The sequence below is a fragment of the Spermophilus citellus genome (genome assembly GCF_964194105.1).
Source record: "Spermophilus citellus genome assembly, chromosome: X".
Taxonomy (NCBI): Eukaryota; Metazoa; Chordata; class Mammalia; order Rodentia; family Sciuridae; genus Spermophilus; species Spermophilus citellus.
In genome coordinates this window covers 70137577-70151415 of record NC_138190.1, presented here as the reverse complement: position 1 = coordinate 70151415, position 13839 = coordinate 70137577, and the positions used below count along the sequence as shown (strand labels likewise).

General features: G+C 33.8%; 1 protein-coding gene across 1 annotated transcript in view; it reads right to left on the bottom strand.

Moving 5' to 3' along the window:
- Nucleotides 1-13839, bottom strand: part of TEX11 (testis expressed 11) — a gene marked incomplete at both ends in the record, with an annotated part of 301635 nt that overhangs the window by 139587 nt on the left and 148209 nt on the right. Inside the window, one exon of the mRNA XM_081278131.1 lies at nt 1403-1554. Within this exon, the coding sequence (XP_081134257.1) occupies nt 1403-1554 (152 nt within the window). The remainder of the gene's footprint in view (nt 1-1402; nt 1555-13839) is intronic.

Genomic DNA, 13839 nt, shown 5'->3' with positions numbered 1-13839 from the left:
GGGTTTGTGGCTCAAAGGTACAGCACTAGCCTAGCATGTGTGAGGCACTGGGTTCAATCCTCAGCACCACATAAATATAAAAATGAAAGATATTGTGACCACTTATAAGTAAAAAATAAGTATTTAAAAAATAAATATTTTAAAAAATTTAAATACATGTGTGTATATATATCACATTGATGATTTTGAGAGTTATTATATAGTACAAATTACTATATTTTAAAAAATATTTGGGGCTGGGGATATAGATCAATGATAGAGCACTTGCCTAGCACACCTGAATCTATGTTTTAAAATTTTTGTAGGTTTTTTTCCTCTGTGTATTTCTCTGCATACCTTTTCTCTGTTTGTAATATGCTATGAATAAAATGCCACAGTTTAGAAAACCAGATAATAAAAGTTTATCAAAATCAGATCTAAAAATAACTAAATCCTTAGTGAAGGTCTAGAAAGAGGGTGTCATCACTAAAATATGGTTCATAGAATCTAGTCAAATGATTTCATTTTAAAAATATTAATCACTTTGCTTTCGTAAAAACATGATGCATACAAGAATTTAAGCAATATGGCAAAGTATAAATAGAAGAAAGCAATACATTACCTAAAGTGTCACCAGTCAGAATAAACCTGTGTTAACTTTTAGTGACTATCTCTATACATGTATAGAGTTGGAAGGGTGAGGTAAGGGAGAGAATTTTTTAAGAAAGGGATCATATCATCTGTGTTCTTTAAGGTATGGAGATTCTATAGAGTGGAGAAGGGTTTGAGGACTACTAAGCAAATTTAGCTCTTTATCTCTGTAACTAGAAAAACTAATCTACTTTATCTGGGGTGGGGTTCATATAAAATTACATCACAAAGGAATACTGCTATTAAATAGAAGTCTAACAACCAGGAATTTTATTCATAATCCTCATTTTATAGTAGAACAAAACAAGGTCCAGAGATATTGCCTTGCCCAAAAGCACACATCTAATTTGATAGCAAGGAGGAAACATGAAAATAGGCTTGTAATCTCACAATTTTCCACTCCACGTGAGCTTTAAGATCAGAAGTTTAGAGGCTAGGGTTGTGGCTCAGTGGTAGGGTGCATATGTGAGGCACTGGGTTCGATTCCCAGCACCACATATAAATAAATAAATAAAGGACCATCAGTAACAAATTTTTTTTTAAAAATCAGAAGTTTATTTATTTTTGATGTTGTTTTGTTATTTTTTTGCCTACATTCTCATTCTAGCTCATCAAATTTGTGAAATCTGCATAGGTGAGGTGTTACTGTTAAAGAATATTAGGGAGAAAAAAAGAAGTACAAGAAATCTATTGACTTCAAGATTTTGCTATTGCTCTGACAACTATCTTAGAATTAACACCTTTCTAAAACACTTGCAGAAATCCTACTGACCCACAATGATTTCTTCAATCTTCTCCTTGGCAAGCAATTCTTCTTTCTTTTGTAAAAGCATGTCAATGTGGAACAATACAGCTTTCCCAATATTTTCTGATGACTTAAAATGTTCACAGATAGTCTTCAGGAAATGAAATCCAACAGATTCTCTGTTCAAAAAGATATAATTTTAAGCGATGTCAATAGAAGAACTAACATTTATTTCAGCATGAACAAAATAAGCCAGATAAAAGTATATCTGACTGTAATCCCAGTGGCTTGGGAGGCTGAGACAGAAGGATTGCAGGTTCAAAGCTAGCCTCAGCAACAGCGAGGCACTAAGCAACTCAGTGAGACCCTGTCTCTAAATAAAATACAAAATAGGGCTGGGGATGTAGCTCAGTGGTTGAGTGTCCCTGAGTTCAATCCCCAGTACCAAAAACATAAGAATATCCAAGCTTAAGTAAACTGATGTTAAACATCTAAATAAACCTATTTGTCAATAATAAATCATTTAATTTCAGTTAAGTCCAAAATATTTTTGTCATGAACATCTACAGTCAATAATTTCTCTCCTGGGTTGGGGTTTGTGGCTCAAAGGTACAGCACTCGCCTAGCATGTGTGAGGCACTGGGTTCGATCCTCAGTACCACATAAATATAAAAATGAAAGATATTGTTACCACCTGTAAGTAAAAATTAAATATTTAAAAAAAATAATAATCTCTCTCCCAATCTCTATGCCTTCTCCTGGAAATGATGCCAATTTTTAAAAACTGGTAACTGAGATCCAGTAAAGTTGCATGAACTGACATGAGAAATTTACCAGTTCCCTTCACCAATGACTCTTTTTGTTTGATTACCAAAAAATACACCAGTATTTTAAAAATGCCAATAGTGCTGGGGCTGGGGTTATGACTTAATAGCAGCGCACTTGCCTAGCATGTGTGAGGCACTGGGTTCGATCTTCAGCACCACATATAAATAAATAAATGGTACATCAACAACTAAAAAATATTTTTTAAAATGCCAACAGTGCATAGACTGGAAGACTTAATGTTGTTAGAATGTCAATAATTCCAAGGTTATCTACAGATTTAGTGCAATCTCTATTAAAATACTAATGACTTTTTTGAGGAAATTAAAATATCCGTCTCCATCCTAAAATTCATATGGGATCTCAAGGAACCCTGTATAACCAAAACGATCTTAAAAAGGAAGTTGGAAGATTTGTGTTTTCTGATTAAAAAGCTACAGTAATCAAAATGTATGTAACTAGTGTAAAATAAATCCAAAACCAAAAACAGACAGATCAATGAAATGGAATAGAAAATCTAGATATAAACCTTTATATAAATGGTCAAACGATTTTTGACAAAGGTGCAAAGTCCATTCAATGGTGAAGGGACTGTCCTTTTCCACAGGGAAAACTGAATTTTCACATGCAAAAGAATGATATTGGACTTTTACCATAACTCATATACAAAAATTAATCCAAAATGGATTCAGAAGCTAAATGTGAGTACTAAAATAATTGTCTCTGGTTGCAGAAGTAATTGATCCTACATGTAGAAAACCCTGAAGAATCTACTAAATAGGAGGCAGGAGGATTGCAAGTTCAAAATCAGCCTCAGCAACTTAGCAAGACCCTGTATCAAAATAAAACATAACAAGTGGGTAATGTGGCTCAATGGTTAAGGATCCCTAGATTTAATTCCCTGTACTCCCCCGCCAAATAAATCCACCAAAAAGTGGTGAGAATAAACAAATCCAGGGCTGGGGATGTGGCTCAAGCCGTAGCGCGCTCGTCTGGCATGCGTGCGGCCCGGGTTCCATCCTCAGCACCACATACAAACAAAGATGTTGTGTCTGCCGAGAACTAAAAAATAAATATTAAAAAAATTCTCTCTCTCTCTCTCTCTCTCTCTCTCTCTCTCTCTCTCTCTCCTCTCTCACTCTCTCTTTAAAAACAAACAAACAAACAAATAAATAAAATAAACAAATCCAGTGAAGTTTCAGGATACAAAATCAACATAAAAAAATCAGTAGCATTTCTTTATATTACAATGAAATATCCAACAAGGAATTCAAGAAAACAATTCAATTTATTCTATTGTGAAAAAATATGCAATACTTAAGAATAAATTTAAAGAAAGATCTGTAAGCCATAAATTATAAGACAATGATGAAAGAAATAGAAGATGACAGAAATAAGTGGAAATATATTCTATGACCCTGGATTAGAAGAATTAATGTTGCTAAAATGTTTATACCACTTAAAGTAATCTATAGATTCAAGGTAATACCTATCAAAACTCCAATAGCATTTCTCACTAAAATAGAGAAAACAATGCTAAAATCCACATGGAACCACAAAAGAACCTAAATAACCAAAGACATCTTAAAAACAAAGAACAAAGTTGGAAGCAGCACATTTTCTGATTTTAAATCATACTACAAACCTATAGTAATCATAATAACAGGGTATTGACATAAAACAGACACATAGATAAATGGAACATAATTGAGAGCCCACAAGAAAACTTAGACATAATATACAATCAACTAATTTTTGACAAAGGCACACAGAACACAGTGAAAAAAGTACAGTCTCTTCAAAAAATGGTGTTTGGAAAACAAAACATCCACATGCAAAACAATGAAAATGGACCCTTATTGTACAACACACACAAAAATCAACCTAACATATGTAGAAGACATATGTAGAAGTGTAATAATTGAAACAATAAAACTCTCAGAATAATAAAATAGGTCACAAGCTCCTTGACATTGCTCTTGGCAATGATTTTTTTTAGACAGGACACCAAAAGCACAGGCAACAAAAGCAGAAATAAACGGAACTACATAAACCTAAAAAGTTTCTGCAGAGCAAAGGAAGCCAGCAACAAAATGAAACCAATAACACACATAACAGGAGAAAATATTTGCAAACCATATATCCAATGAGAGATTAATATCTAAAATATATACAACTCTATAGCAAAACTCCCATAACCTAGTTTAAAAAGGGCAAAAGACCTGAACAGACATTTTTTTTCAATGAAGACATACAAATGATGATAATATATATGAAAATGTGCCCAGCATCTCTAATCATCAGGGAAATGCAAATCAAAACCACAATGAAATATCATTTCACAGTGTTAATGACTATTATTAAAAAAGGCAAAAGATAGCAAGTGTTGATGAGGATATGGGGAAAAGGGAACCATTATATATTGTTGGTGAAAATGTAAATTGTTAAAGCCATTAGGGAAGATAGTATAGAGGTACCTCAAAAAATTAAAAATAGAACTGCCAGCAATCCCACTTCTGGGTATATATTCAAAGAAAGTAAAATTATATCTAAAGAGATATATGTACTCCCCTGTTCATTGCAGCTTTATTCATAATAGCCAACATATGTAAACAACCAAAATGTCCATTAATGGATGAATGTTAACACAGGGTGTATTTACATATACAACAGAATATTATTCATCCTTAAAACAAGGAAACTCTCTCACTTGCAATGACATGGATGAACCTGGAGGAAATTATGTTAAATAAAGTAAGTCAGACACAGAAAGATAATTACTGTATGACTTCACCTCTATGTGAAATTAACAAAGTCAAACTCATAGAAACAGAGAATATAATAGTGGTTACCAGGATGGGGGATGTTGGTCAAAGGGTACTCACTTTCAATGACAAGATGAATAAGTTCTGGAGACTTAATGTATAGCATTGTAACTATAGTTAACAATAATTTATACTTGAAATTTGCTAAGATGGTAGACCTTAAGTATTTTCACCCCCCAAAAGGTAACTATGTGAAGTATGGATATGTTAATTAGCTTGATTGTGATAAATATTTTACAATGTACATATATATCAAAATATCACATTGTTGGCCTTGAATATATAAAATATCAATTATATACTTCAATAAAATTTTTAAAAGATCTTGTTTACAAAATATTGAAAGGTGTTTCTGATTCAATACTAAGAAAACAACTATTAAAAATGAGCAAAAGAGGGCCGGAGTTATAGCTCAGTTGAGTGCTTGCCTCTCATGTGTGAAGCAGTGGGTTCGATTCTCAGCACTGCATATAAATAAGTAAATAAAATAAAGGTCCATCAACAACTAAAAATATTTTTAAAAGATCTGGAAAAACATTTCACAAAAAGGAACACATGAATGACAAGCTTATGAAAAATGTTCAACATTATTAGCCATTATAAAATGCTGATTAAGGCCAAAATGTGATATAATTCTACCTATTAAATGAAAAGAGGCTAACAATATTCAATTTGTGTCAGAATACAGAGGAACTGGAACTCTCATATATTGCTGGTTGAAATGTGAAATAAAAATTATAACTATTTTGAAAAAAGAGTTTGGCAATTTCTTGAAAAGTTAAACATATACTTTACCATCTAGACTAGCCATTTCATTTCTAGGTCTTTACCAAAGCAAATGAAAGCATATGTACATAAAAAGATATGCAGCTGGATGGTCATAGCAGCTTTATTGAATTGTCCCAAACTGGAAACCATCAAAATGTCCATAAGCAGGTGAATAGATAAACAAATTGTGGCATATTGGTCACAGAATAAAAAAAAAATGAACAATAGCTACATGCAACAACATGAAGGGACCTCAAGAAATTATGGACAGAAGCCAGAATGAACAAGAATCAGTGGCATATACCTAAAATTCCAGCTACTTGGAGGCTGAGGCAGAAGGATTACAAATTTGAAGTCAGTCTGGGCAACTTAACAAGACTCCTTCTCAAAATAAAATTTAAAAAATCAGGTTGGGTGGGGCTGCAGTTGTAGTTTAGCAGTAGAGCGCTTGCCTAGCATGTGTGAGGCACTGGGTTCAATCCTCAGCACTACTTAATAATAATTATTATTAAATAAATAAAATATTATAATAAGTGATATCCCCTCTCTTCCTACACACACATACACACACAAGTGAGCAGGGGAGCGGGAGTAGCTCAATGGTAGAACACTTGTCTAGTATGTTCAAGGTCTTGGATTCAATCACCAGTACAGGGGTAGGTGGAGAAAGAAGTCAGACTAAAATGAATAATGCTGTATTTCATTTATATAAAATTCTAGAAAATACAAACAATGTATAGTGGCATTTCTTGATTAATAGTTGTCCAATGAAGGAGAGATAAGAAGGCTATTAATAGTCACAAGGAACTTTTAGAGTTGATAAATATGTTTATTATCCTGATTTTGGTAATGGGTTCATAAGCATGTGTGTGTGTGTGTGTGTGTGTGTGTACATGCACGTTGTGTATGTATAGTCAAAACTTCTTGAATTGTATACTTCTTCCAAATATATGCACTGGATTGTAGCTTTAATAAAATTGTTTATTTTTTATCCCAATACTGGGATTGAACCCAGAGGTACTCTACCACTGAGCTACATTCTGGGCCCTTTATTTATTTTTTCCATATTTTTGTAGGTATAGGGTAGTTTTGATTTATATTTCCCTAACTGCTAATAATGTTGAATATTTTTCATGTATTTGTTGGCCATTTGTATTTCTTTTGAGAAATATCTATTAGTTCATTTGCCTATTATTTAATTGGGTTATGGGGGGTTGTAGTTTTTGAGTTCTTTATATATTCTGGATATTAATTCTCTGTCAGAAGAGTATCTAGGCAAAGATTTTCTCCCATTCTATAGGTTCTCTCTTCACATTCTTAATTGTTTCCTTTGTTGTGCAGAAACTTTTTAATTTGATGTCATTCTATTTATTAACTCTTGGCATTCATTCCTGAGTTTTAGGGGTCCTAATGAGAAAGTTGTTGCCTGAGCCTCTATGCTGGAGTGTTGACCCTACATTTTCTTCTAGGAGTTATATAGTTTCTGGTCTAATTCCTAGGTCTTTGATCCATTTTTGAATTGACTTTTTTGCAGGATGGGAGATAAGGATCTAGTCTCATTCTTCTACTATGGATAATAAGTTTCCCAGCACAATTTGTTTAAAAGGCTGTCTTTTCTCCAATGGATGATTTTGATACCTTTGTCAAGGATCAGATGACTGTAGATGTATGCATTTCTCTCTGTGTCTTCTCTTCTGTATCAGTGGTCTATTGTGTGTGTGTGTGTGTGTGTGTGTGTGTGTGTGTGTGTGCAAGTACCATGCAGTTTCTGTTACTATAGCTCAGTAGTATAATTTCTTTGGCTATTCTTGGTCTTTTGTTCTTCAAAATGAATTTTAGGATTGTCTTTTCTAGTTCTGCATAGAATGCTATTGGTATTTTTGATGAGGATTGCACTGAATATGTATTTTTGGTCTTGATAGTATGGCTGTTTAAACAATATTAATTCTGCCTATCTATAAACATGGAGGGGAGGTCTTTCCATCTTCTTGTGTTTCCTTCAATTTCTTTCTTCAATGTTCTATACTTTTCATTCTGTAATGAAAGGTCCTTTACCTTCTTGGTTAGATTTATTGCTAGGGTATTTTTATCAGGTTATTTTAAATGGGATTGTTTGCCTGATTCTTTCTTAGTAAATTCATTATTGATGCATAAGAAAGCTATTGATATTTGTATGTTGATTTTGTAACCTGATATTTTGCTGAATTTGTTTATTAGTTCTAGCAGTCTTCTGGTGGAATTTTTTGGATCTTCTAAGTATAGTATCACACCATCTATAAACAATGGTTATTTGACTTCTTTCTTTTCTATTTGTTTCCCTTTGATTTTCTTCTCTTGCCTAATTGCTCTAGCTAAGCCAATTTCTAATTTTGAGACAGTTTCACTAAGTTGCTGAGGCTGACCTCAAACCTGAAATTCTCCTGCCTCAGCCTCTGAGTAGCTGGGATTATAGACATGTGCCATTGTACTTGGCCAATAAAGTTGGTTTTTGAAAATAACAAAATAAAGGCGAATTGGGTATTTCTTGGCATGATTCCTAAAAGAGGGGAGTGAAGGCAACTAGAATGGTCATTATGAACTTAGCTATATCTCGTGTAGAGAATCTTCCATATGGATATTGCTCTAAAGCAATGTTGCATCTCTAAGGAATGTACCAAATAATCACTTCCAGGTTATATCAGAATTTCTGCTCCTTGGGATTAGTTTCACAGAAAATAAAGGGTATGTTTGCTAATTATAGCAAATTGTTTAAATTTATTATTTGTTAGAAATATAGGGCATATAATTGATTCCTTAATGGAATAAGAACTATAATTCTTATAATAGTGGTAGACATATAGATGTCACTGAGCTTCTGGTTTGATAATAATGGTCATTTTTCCATTTCAGAATTTGTACATATAAATAATTCATACATATACAGAAAATTCATACATAAAAGGCATCTTTGCACTGAATCCTAATTTTAGTCTAGAGCTGAAAGACCTGACTCTTGTTGCAATTATTTGCTTTATAGTTTTTAAAAAACACACTTCAGTATATAGCTGGTTAATCTGCCATTATGAAGTTCCTAAAACTTTTAGAAGCAACTGAGGCCTTGTATTATTTTTCGTCTGTTGCTATAAATAATTACCACAAACTTAGTCCTTAAAACAACACATTTTAGGGGCTGGGGTTGTGGCTCAGTGGTAGAGCGCTTGCCTTTCATGTATGAGGCACTTGGTTCAATCCTTGGCACCACATAAAAATAAAATGGTTATTGTGTCCACCTACAACTAAAACAAATATTTTTTTAAAAAAGATTTTAAAAACATATTTTAATTATTTCACATTTCTGAGAGTCAGAAATCCATGAAAAGCTCAAATGGGAATTGTGTTTAGAGTCTCATAAATCCAAAGTCTAGGAATTGTCTATTCTGCTTTCTAATCTGGAGAATGTAGGGGAGAATCCACTACTAGGTTCAGTCAGGCCATTGTCAGAATTTAGTTCTATGAGGTTCTGGGCCTGAGGTCTCATTTCCTTGCTGGTTGTTGACTGGTATATTTTCTCAACTCCTAGAGGCCACCAGCATTCCTTGGCTCATGGTTCACTATATTTTCAGAGTCAGCAATGGTGTGTTAAGTACTTATTATATTTTAAATAGTTCTGATTTCCCTTCTGTATTCTTTTTTTAAATTATATATATTTATAGATTTGTAGATTAACACACAGTATGTTTATTTATTTTTATATGGTGCTGAGGATCAAACCCAGTGCCTCACACATGTGAAGCAAGTGCTTTACCACTGAGCTACAGCTCAACCCACTTCTATATTCTTAAGGGCTCATGTGATTATGTTCATGTGATTATAATAGGCCCACCCAGATAATTCAGGATAATCTCCCTATTTTAAATTTAACTGATAAGTAACTTTATATACGCAAATCCCTTTTGCTATATAAGGTAATATATTCACAGTCCCAGAGATTAGAGATTACATTGTAGAAGCTCATTAGGGGACATTATTCTGCTTATCAAAGGCCCCAAAGTCAAATGACTGCCTGAGAGCCCATGGTCATTAGGTTAATAGCAAGAACACATCCCTCTATACCACCCAGTACTTCTTCCTGATATATATGCATAGCACATATCACATAGTATTTTTTAACATATTTTTAGATGTAGATGAACACAATACCTTTATTTTATTCATTTATTTTTATGTGGTACTGAGGATTGAACCCAGTGTTTCACATGTGCTAGGCAAACACTCTACCACTGAGCTACAATCCCCTCCCCTGTTACATTGTATTTTAATAAATCATTCCTTTAAGGCTGGGGATATAAGTAGATTGGTAGAGCACTTGCCTCGCATGCACAAGGCCCTGGTTTCAATCACCAGCACCATACACACACACACACACACACACACACACACACACAAAAATCATTCCTTCAATGCCTGTAAATGGGCTCAGTGTTAGTAAAAATTGTCCTTCAATTTACTCTTAGCCAAAGCACAAAAGTGATGCTGATAAAACTATTAAAGAAGCTAAAGACAGCATCTTGATTGTGTCCACAACAGACTACTAATCTCATGTAAAATAGTGAATGTGAATTTCATTCTGAAGGCATACAGCTCAACTTGGGAAATTAATTCTAATGTTTTTTCAAAAGTAAAAACAGCTAAATTCTATTGACTATCATGTTTGAGGAATTTTATATCAATTTATTTAATCTTCAGGCAGTCCAAACAGGTAAATACTATTAGTGTATAGTAAACTGAAGCATATATATAGTTTAAACAATTTACATGAGATTAAGCACCTGCTAAGTGGAGGAACTAGGACTTGAATCCATGTAATCTGACTCTAGAATTCACATTATTACCCATCAATCTATGCTAGATGAACATGTAAATTAAAACAACAGAATGAGCTTAATTATTTACCTCAAAAGTAATAAAATAAATATATAAGAATAAACTACAATTGGAAAATATATTTTCAGTGGCCAAAAACTTTGAAGGGTTTCTGTAAATAAAAGCAAATGCAATTAGACTGTTGGAAAATCAGTGATGCAAATACTGAAGCCCACAGAAACAAAAAGGGGTAGTGTTAGATAATAGCTAGCCCCCCCAAAAAATATCCTAGGAATACCCACAAAGTGGGAAATCAGAACAATTGATGATCGTCTTCAAGGAACTAGTCCAATTCCCTGTTATGTGCATAAGGATTAGAGCCCACTGAAGTTTGAGCCCATGTTCTACTGTCAAATACCATTCTAAATGATATAAAGGATCAGTTATGGGGGTCCTTCCAGCATAAGCATAAGATTCAGGGAGATTGAAGACTTGAATAAAAGGACCATGAGAGAAGAAAATCAGCACAGTAGTGAAAATCCTCATCTGGCAAGAGAATACATTTCCTACTTCCCACATCAAAGTGGTGGTAGAGGATTAGTGTTCCTAGCCCACTGTAATGGCTGACTTCTAAATCTGTCCTCCCAATGAATTACGTATGCTTCCTAGTATTCACAACCTTGTGTAGTTCTTTCCCCTTGAATCTGTACTGATTCTGTGACTTAATTTTAACACTGCATGACTTCTGATGCTAAGACATAAGAAGTCTTATAGCTTCTTCCTGGGCTCTTGGAACTCTAGGTAAAGATAACCATGATATAAGAAGTCCAACTACCTTGAGGATGCCGTGCTGTGAGGAATTATTATTAGACAAACAATGAGAAAGATGCCTGAATAGCCTCCAGCTGTTCCAACCATTCCCAGATTAGGCCACAGGCATGGGAGTGAAGAAAATATATTAAATACTCAGCACAGCTAAGCTTTTAGAATCAAAAAGTTTAGAATCTGAAGTTCAGATGACTCTAGCAGTAGCCCTTATCTGACTGCAACCCTATGAGATCCCAAACAACAACCACCCAAGTTGAACACAATAAATCTATAGAACTATGACACAATAATAAATTAGTGACTCATAACACTAAGTTTTAGAAAAGTGCCTAGCACAAAGCAAGCCTCAAATAATTGATAGCTATTATAAAAATGATGAAAGTTCCTACTAAGTCCAATATTCAAAACCATTATTTTTCTCAATCCTCATTCGTTACTGTTCAAATAAATTCTATACATGCATTTTATATTATTTACTACCAGCTCTTCCTGGACTCTGTATCACTCTCGTGTCTGCTGCTACCTATCTATGTTCTTCTTCTGCCTTCCTGTTCCCACTCCCACCCATAACCAATTATAAATCCTTAGTCTTCCTTCATTATGTCTTTCACTTGTTTCTCCTTTTTCATTTCCTATTTTGGAATCTCTGAGAATATGATGCCTTATTTGTATAGCTTATGGCTTCATTGTGGACATGTTGAAAAAAAAAGATAGTTCCTCAAGATAGTGAGTAATTTGCCAGCCTAACACTAAGATGGGTAAGAAAACAAAAACTGCAAGAGGCAGTTAACCAACTCAAAACAATATTAATTTAATGCCAAATATGTAGTCATGAGATTCAATGGTTTTGTCTTCATAAATCATCCACTAATTAGACCCTCTTTGGTGATAGAAAAATATTCTATTGGTTTCGTAATTATGAGCCAGTATTTCCCATTAGGCTGTAAGCTCTTTGAAACCAGGGACAGTATATTATTTAATCTCTGTGTTTTCACTGCCCAGCAACAAAATGGTATTTTACTGTAGAAACTCAGATGTGAAAAAAATGAATTTCTACTACTATCAACTTAGTTCAGGCTCTGATCACTTCATATTGAGCTACTTGCAACAACTCTTACTTAATCTCCCTACTCTTAACTGTCCCTCTCATTTTCTTACATATTATTGCTATTGGCATAATAGCATGTCACTATCCTATTTGAAACAACTTTCAATAGGTCCCCCTTTGCCTCCATCACAGTCTTTTAACATGATATCAACTCTGATGTATACTAACAGCTTTATGTTTGATTAAACTCTTTATATAAAATCTAAGCTACAGCCTCTTTGATCTATTAATCATCATATTCTGAATAGACCATGTTGTTCCCATACCTACTTATGCTAAAGCCCATCCTACAAATGTCCAAACTTCTCCTTTCCATTTACTTAAATCCTACCCCACCTTCACAGTCTAGATCAAGTCACACCTTCATAGAAGCCTCTATGATGTTACCAGTCCATAATGGCAAGGTCTTTTCCTGCATTGCCTTAATTGTTTTCTTTACAAATACCTCTTTCTGGAAAGCAAGATTTATAAGTTTCCTGAAAGCAGTGCCTATATCTTCCACATGGTGCCCTTTGCTTAAAAGATGCTAAATATTTTTTTTAAATACCTTTAGTTATGGATGGCACAATACTTTCATTTTATTTATTTATTTTTAATGTGGTGCTGAGGATCAAACCCAGTGCCTCAAACACACTAGGTAAGCGCTCTAACACTGAACTACAGCCTCAGCCCCTAAAATATGCTAAATATTTTATTAAACAAAATTATTGTACCCAAACCTGCCTTGTGCTCAGTCCGACCTTCCTGCCAAAAATTCCTAGTCCTTTACCTATGTAAATCTAATCCATTTCTAAATTCCTACCTCTTCAATAAAGCATTTTCTGATTAATAGTAATCTTTTACTCTCTCCTCTAAATTTATATAGTTTATCCCCTATACTATACATTTCTCAAATCTTGCATTTTATTTTTAGTTAATTGATCAAACATATATATGTTTAATTTACCATAGCAGGCTGTAATTTCATTAAGAGGAATGTCTATTTCACATGTTCCTGTTTATCTACAACCAAACCTCAAACAAAATGTCATACTATGTACATTTTCATTGATAAAATAAGCTTCAATGTACCAAATGTGCTAAGGAAAATTGAACTCTAAAGAAATCAATCATTTAAAAATCCAACTCCTCTTCCCATGTCAAACACCCTAAAAACATGTCCACCAAAAGACACAAACCATCTATCCCAAGAAAATATACTGAAGATTCAAGAATTAAGTACATTTTCTTTTCTTTTTTTTTAAGAGAGAGTGAGAGAGAGGGGGACA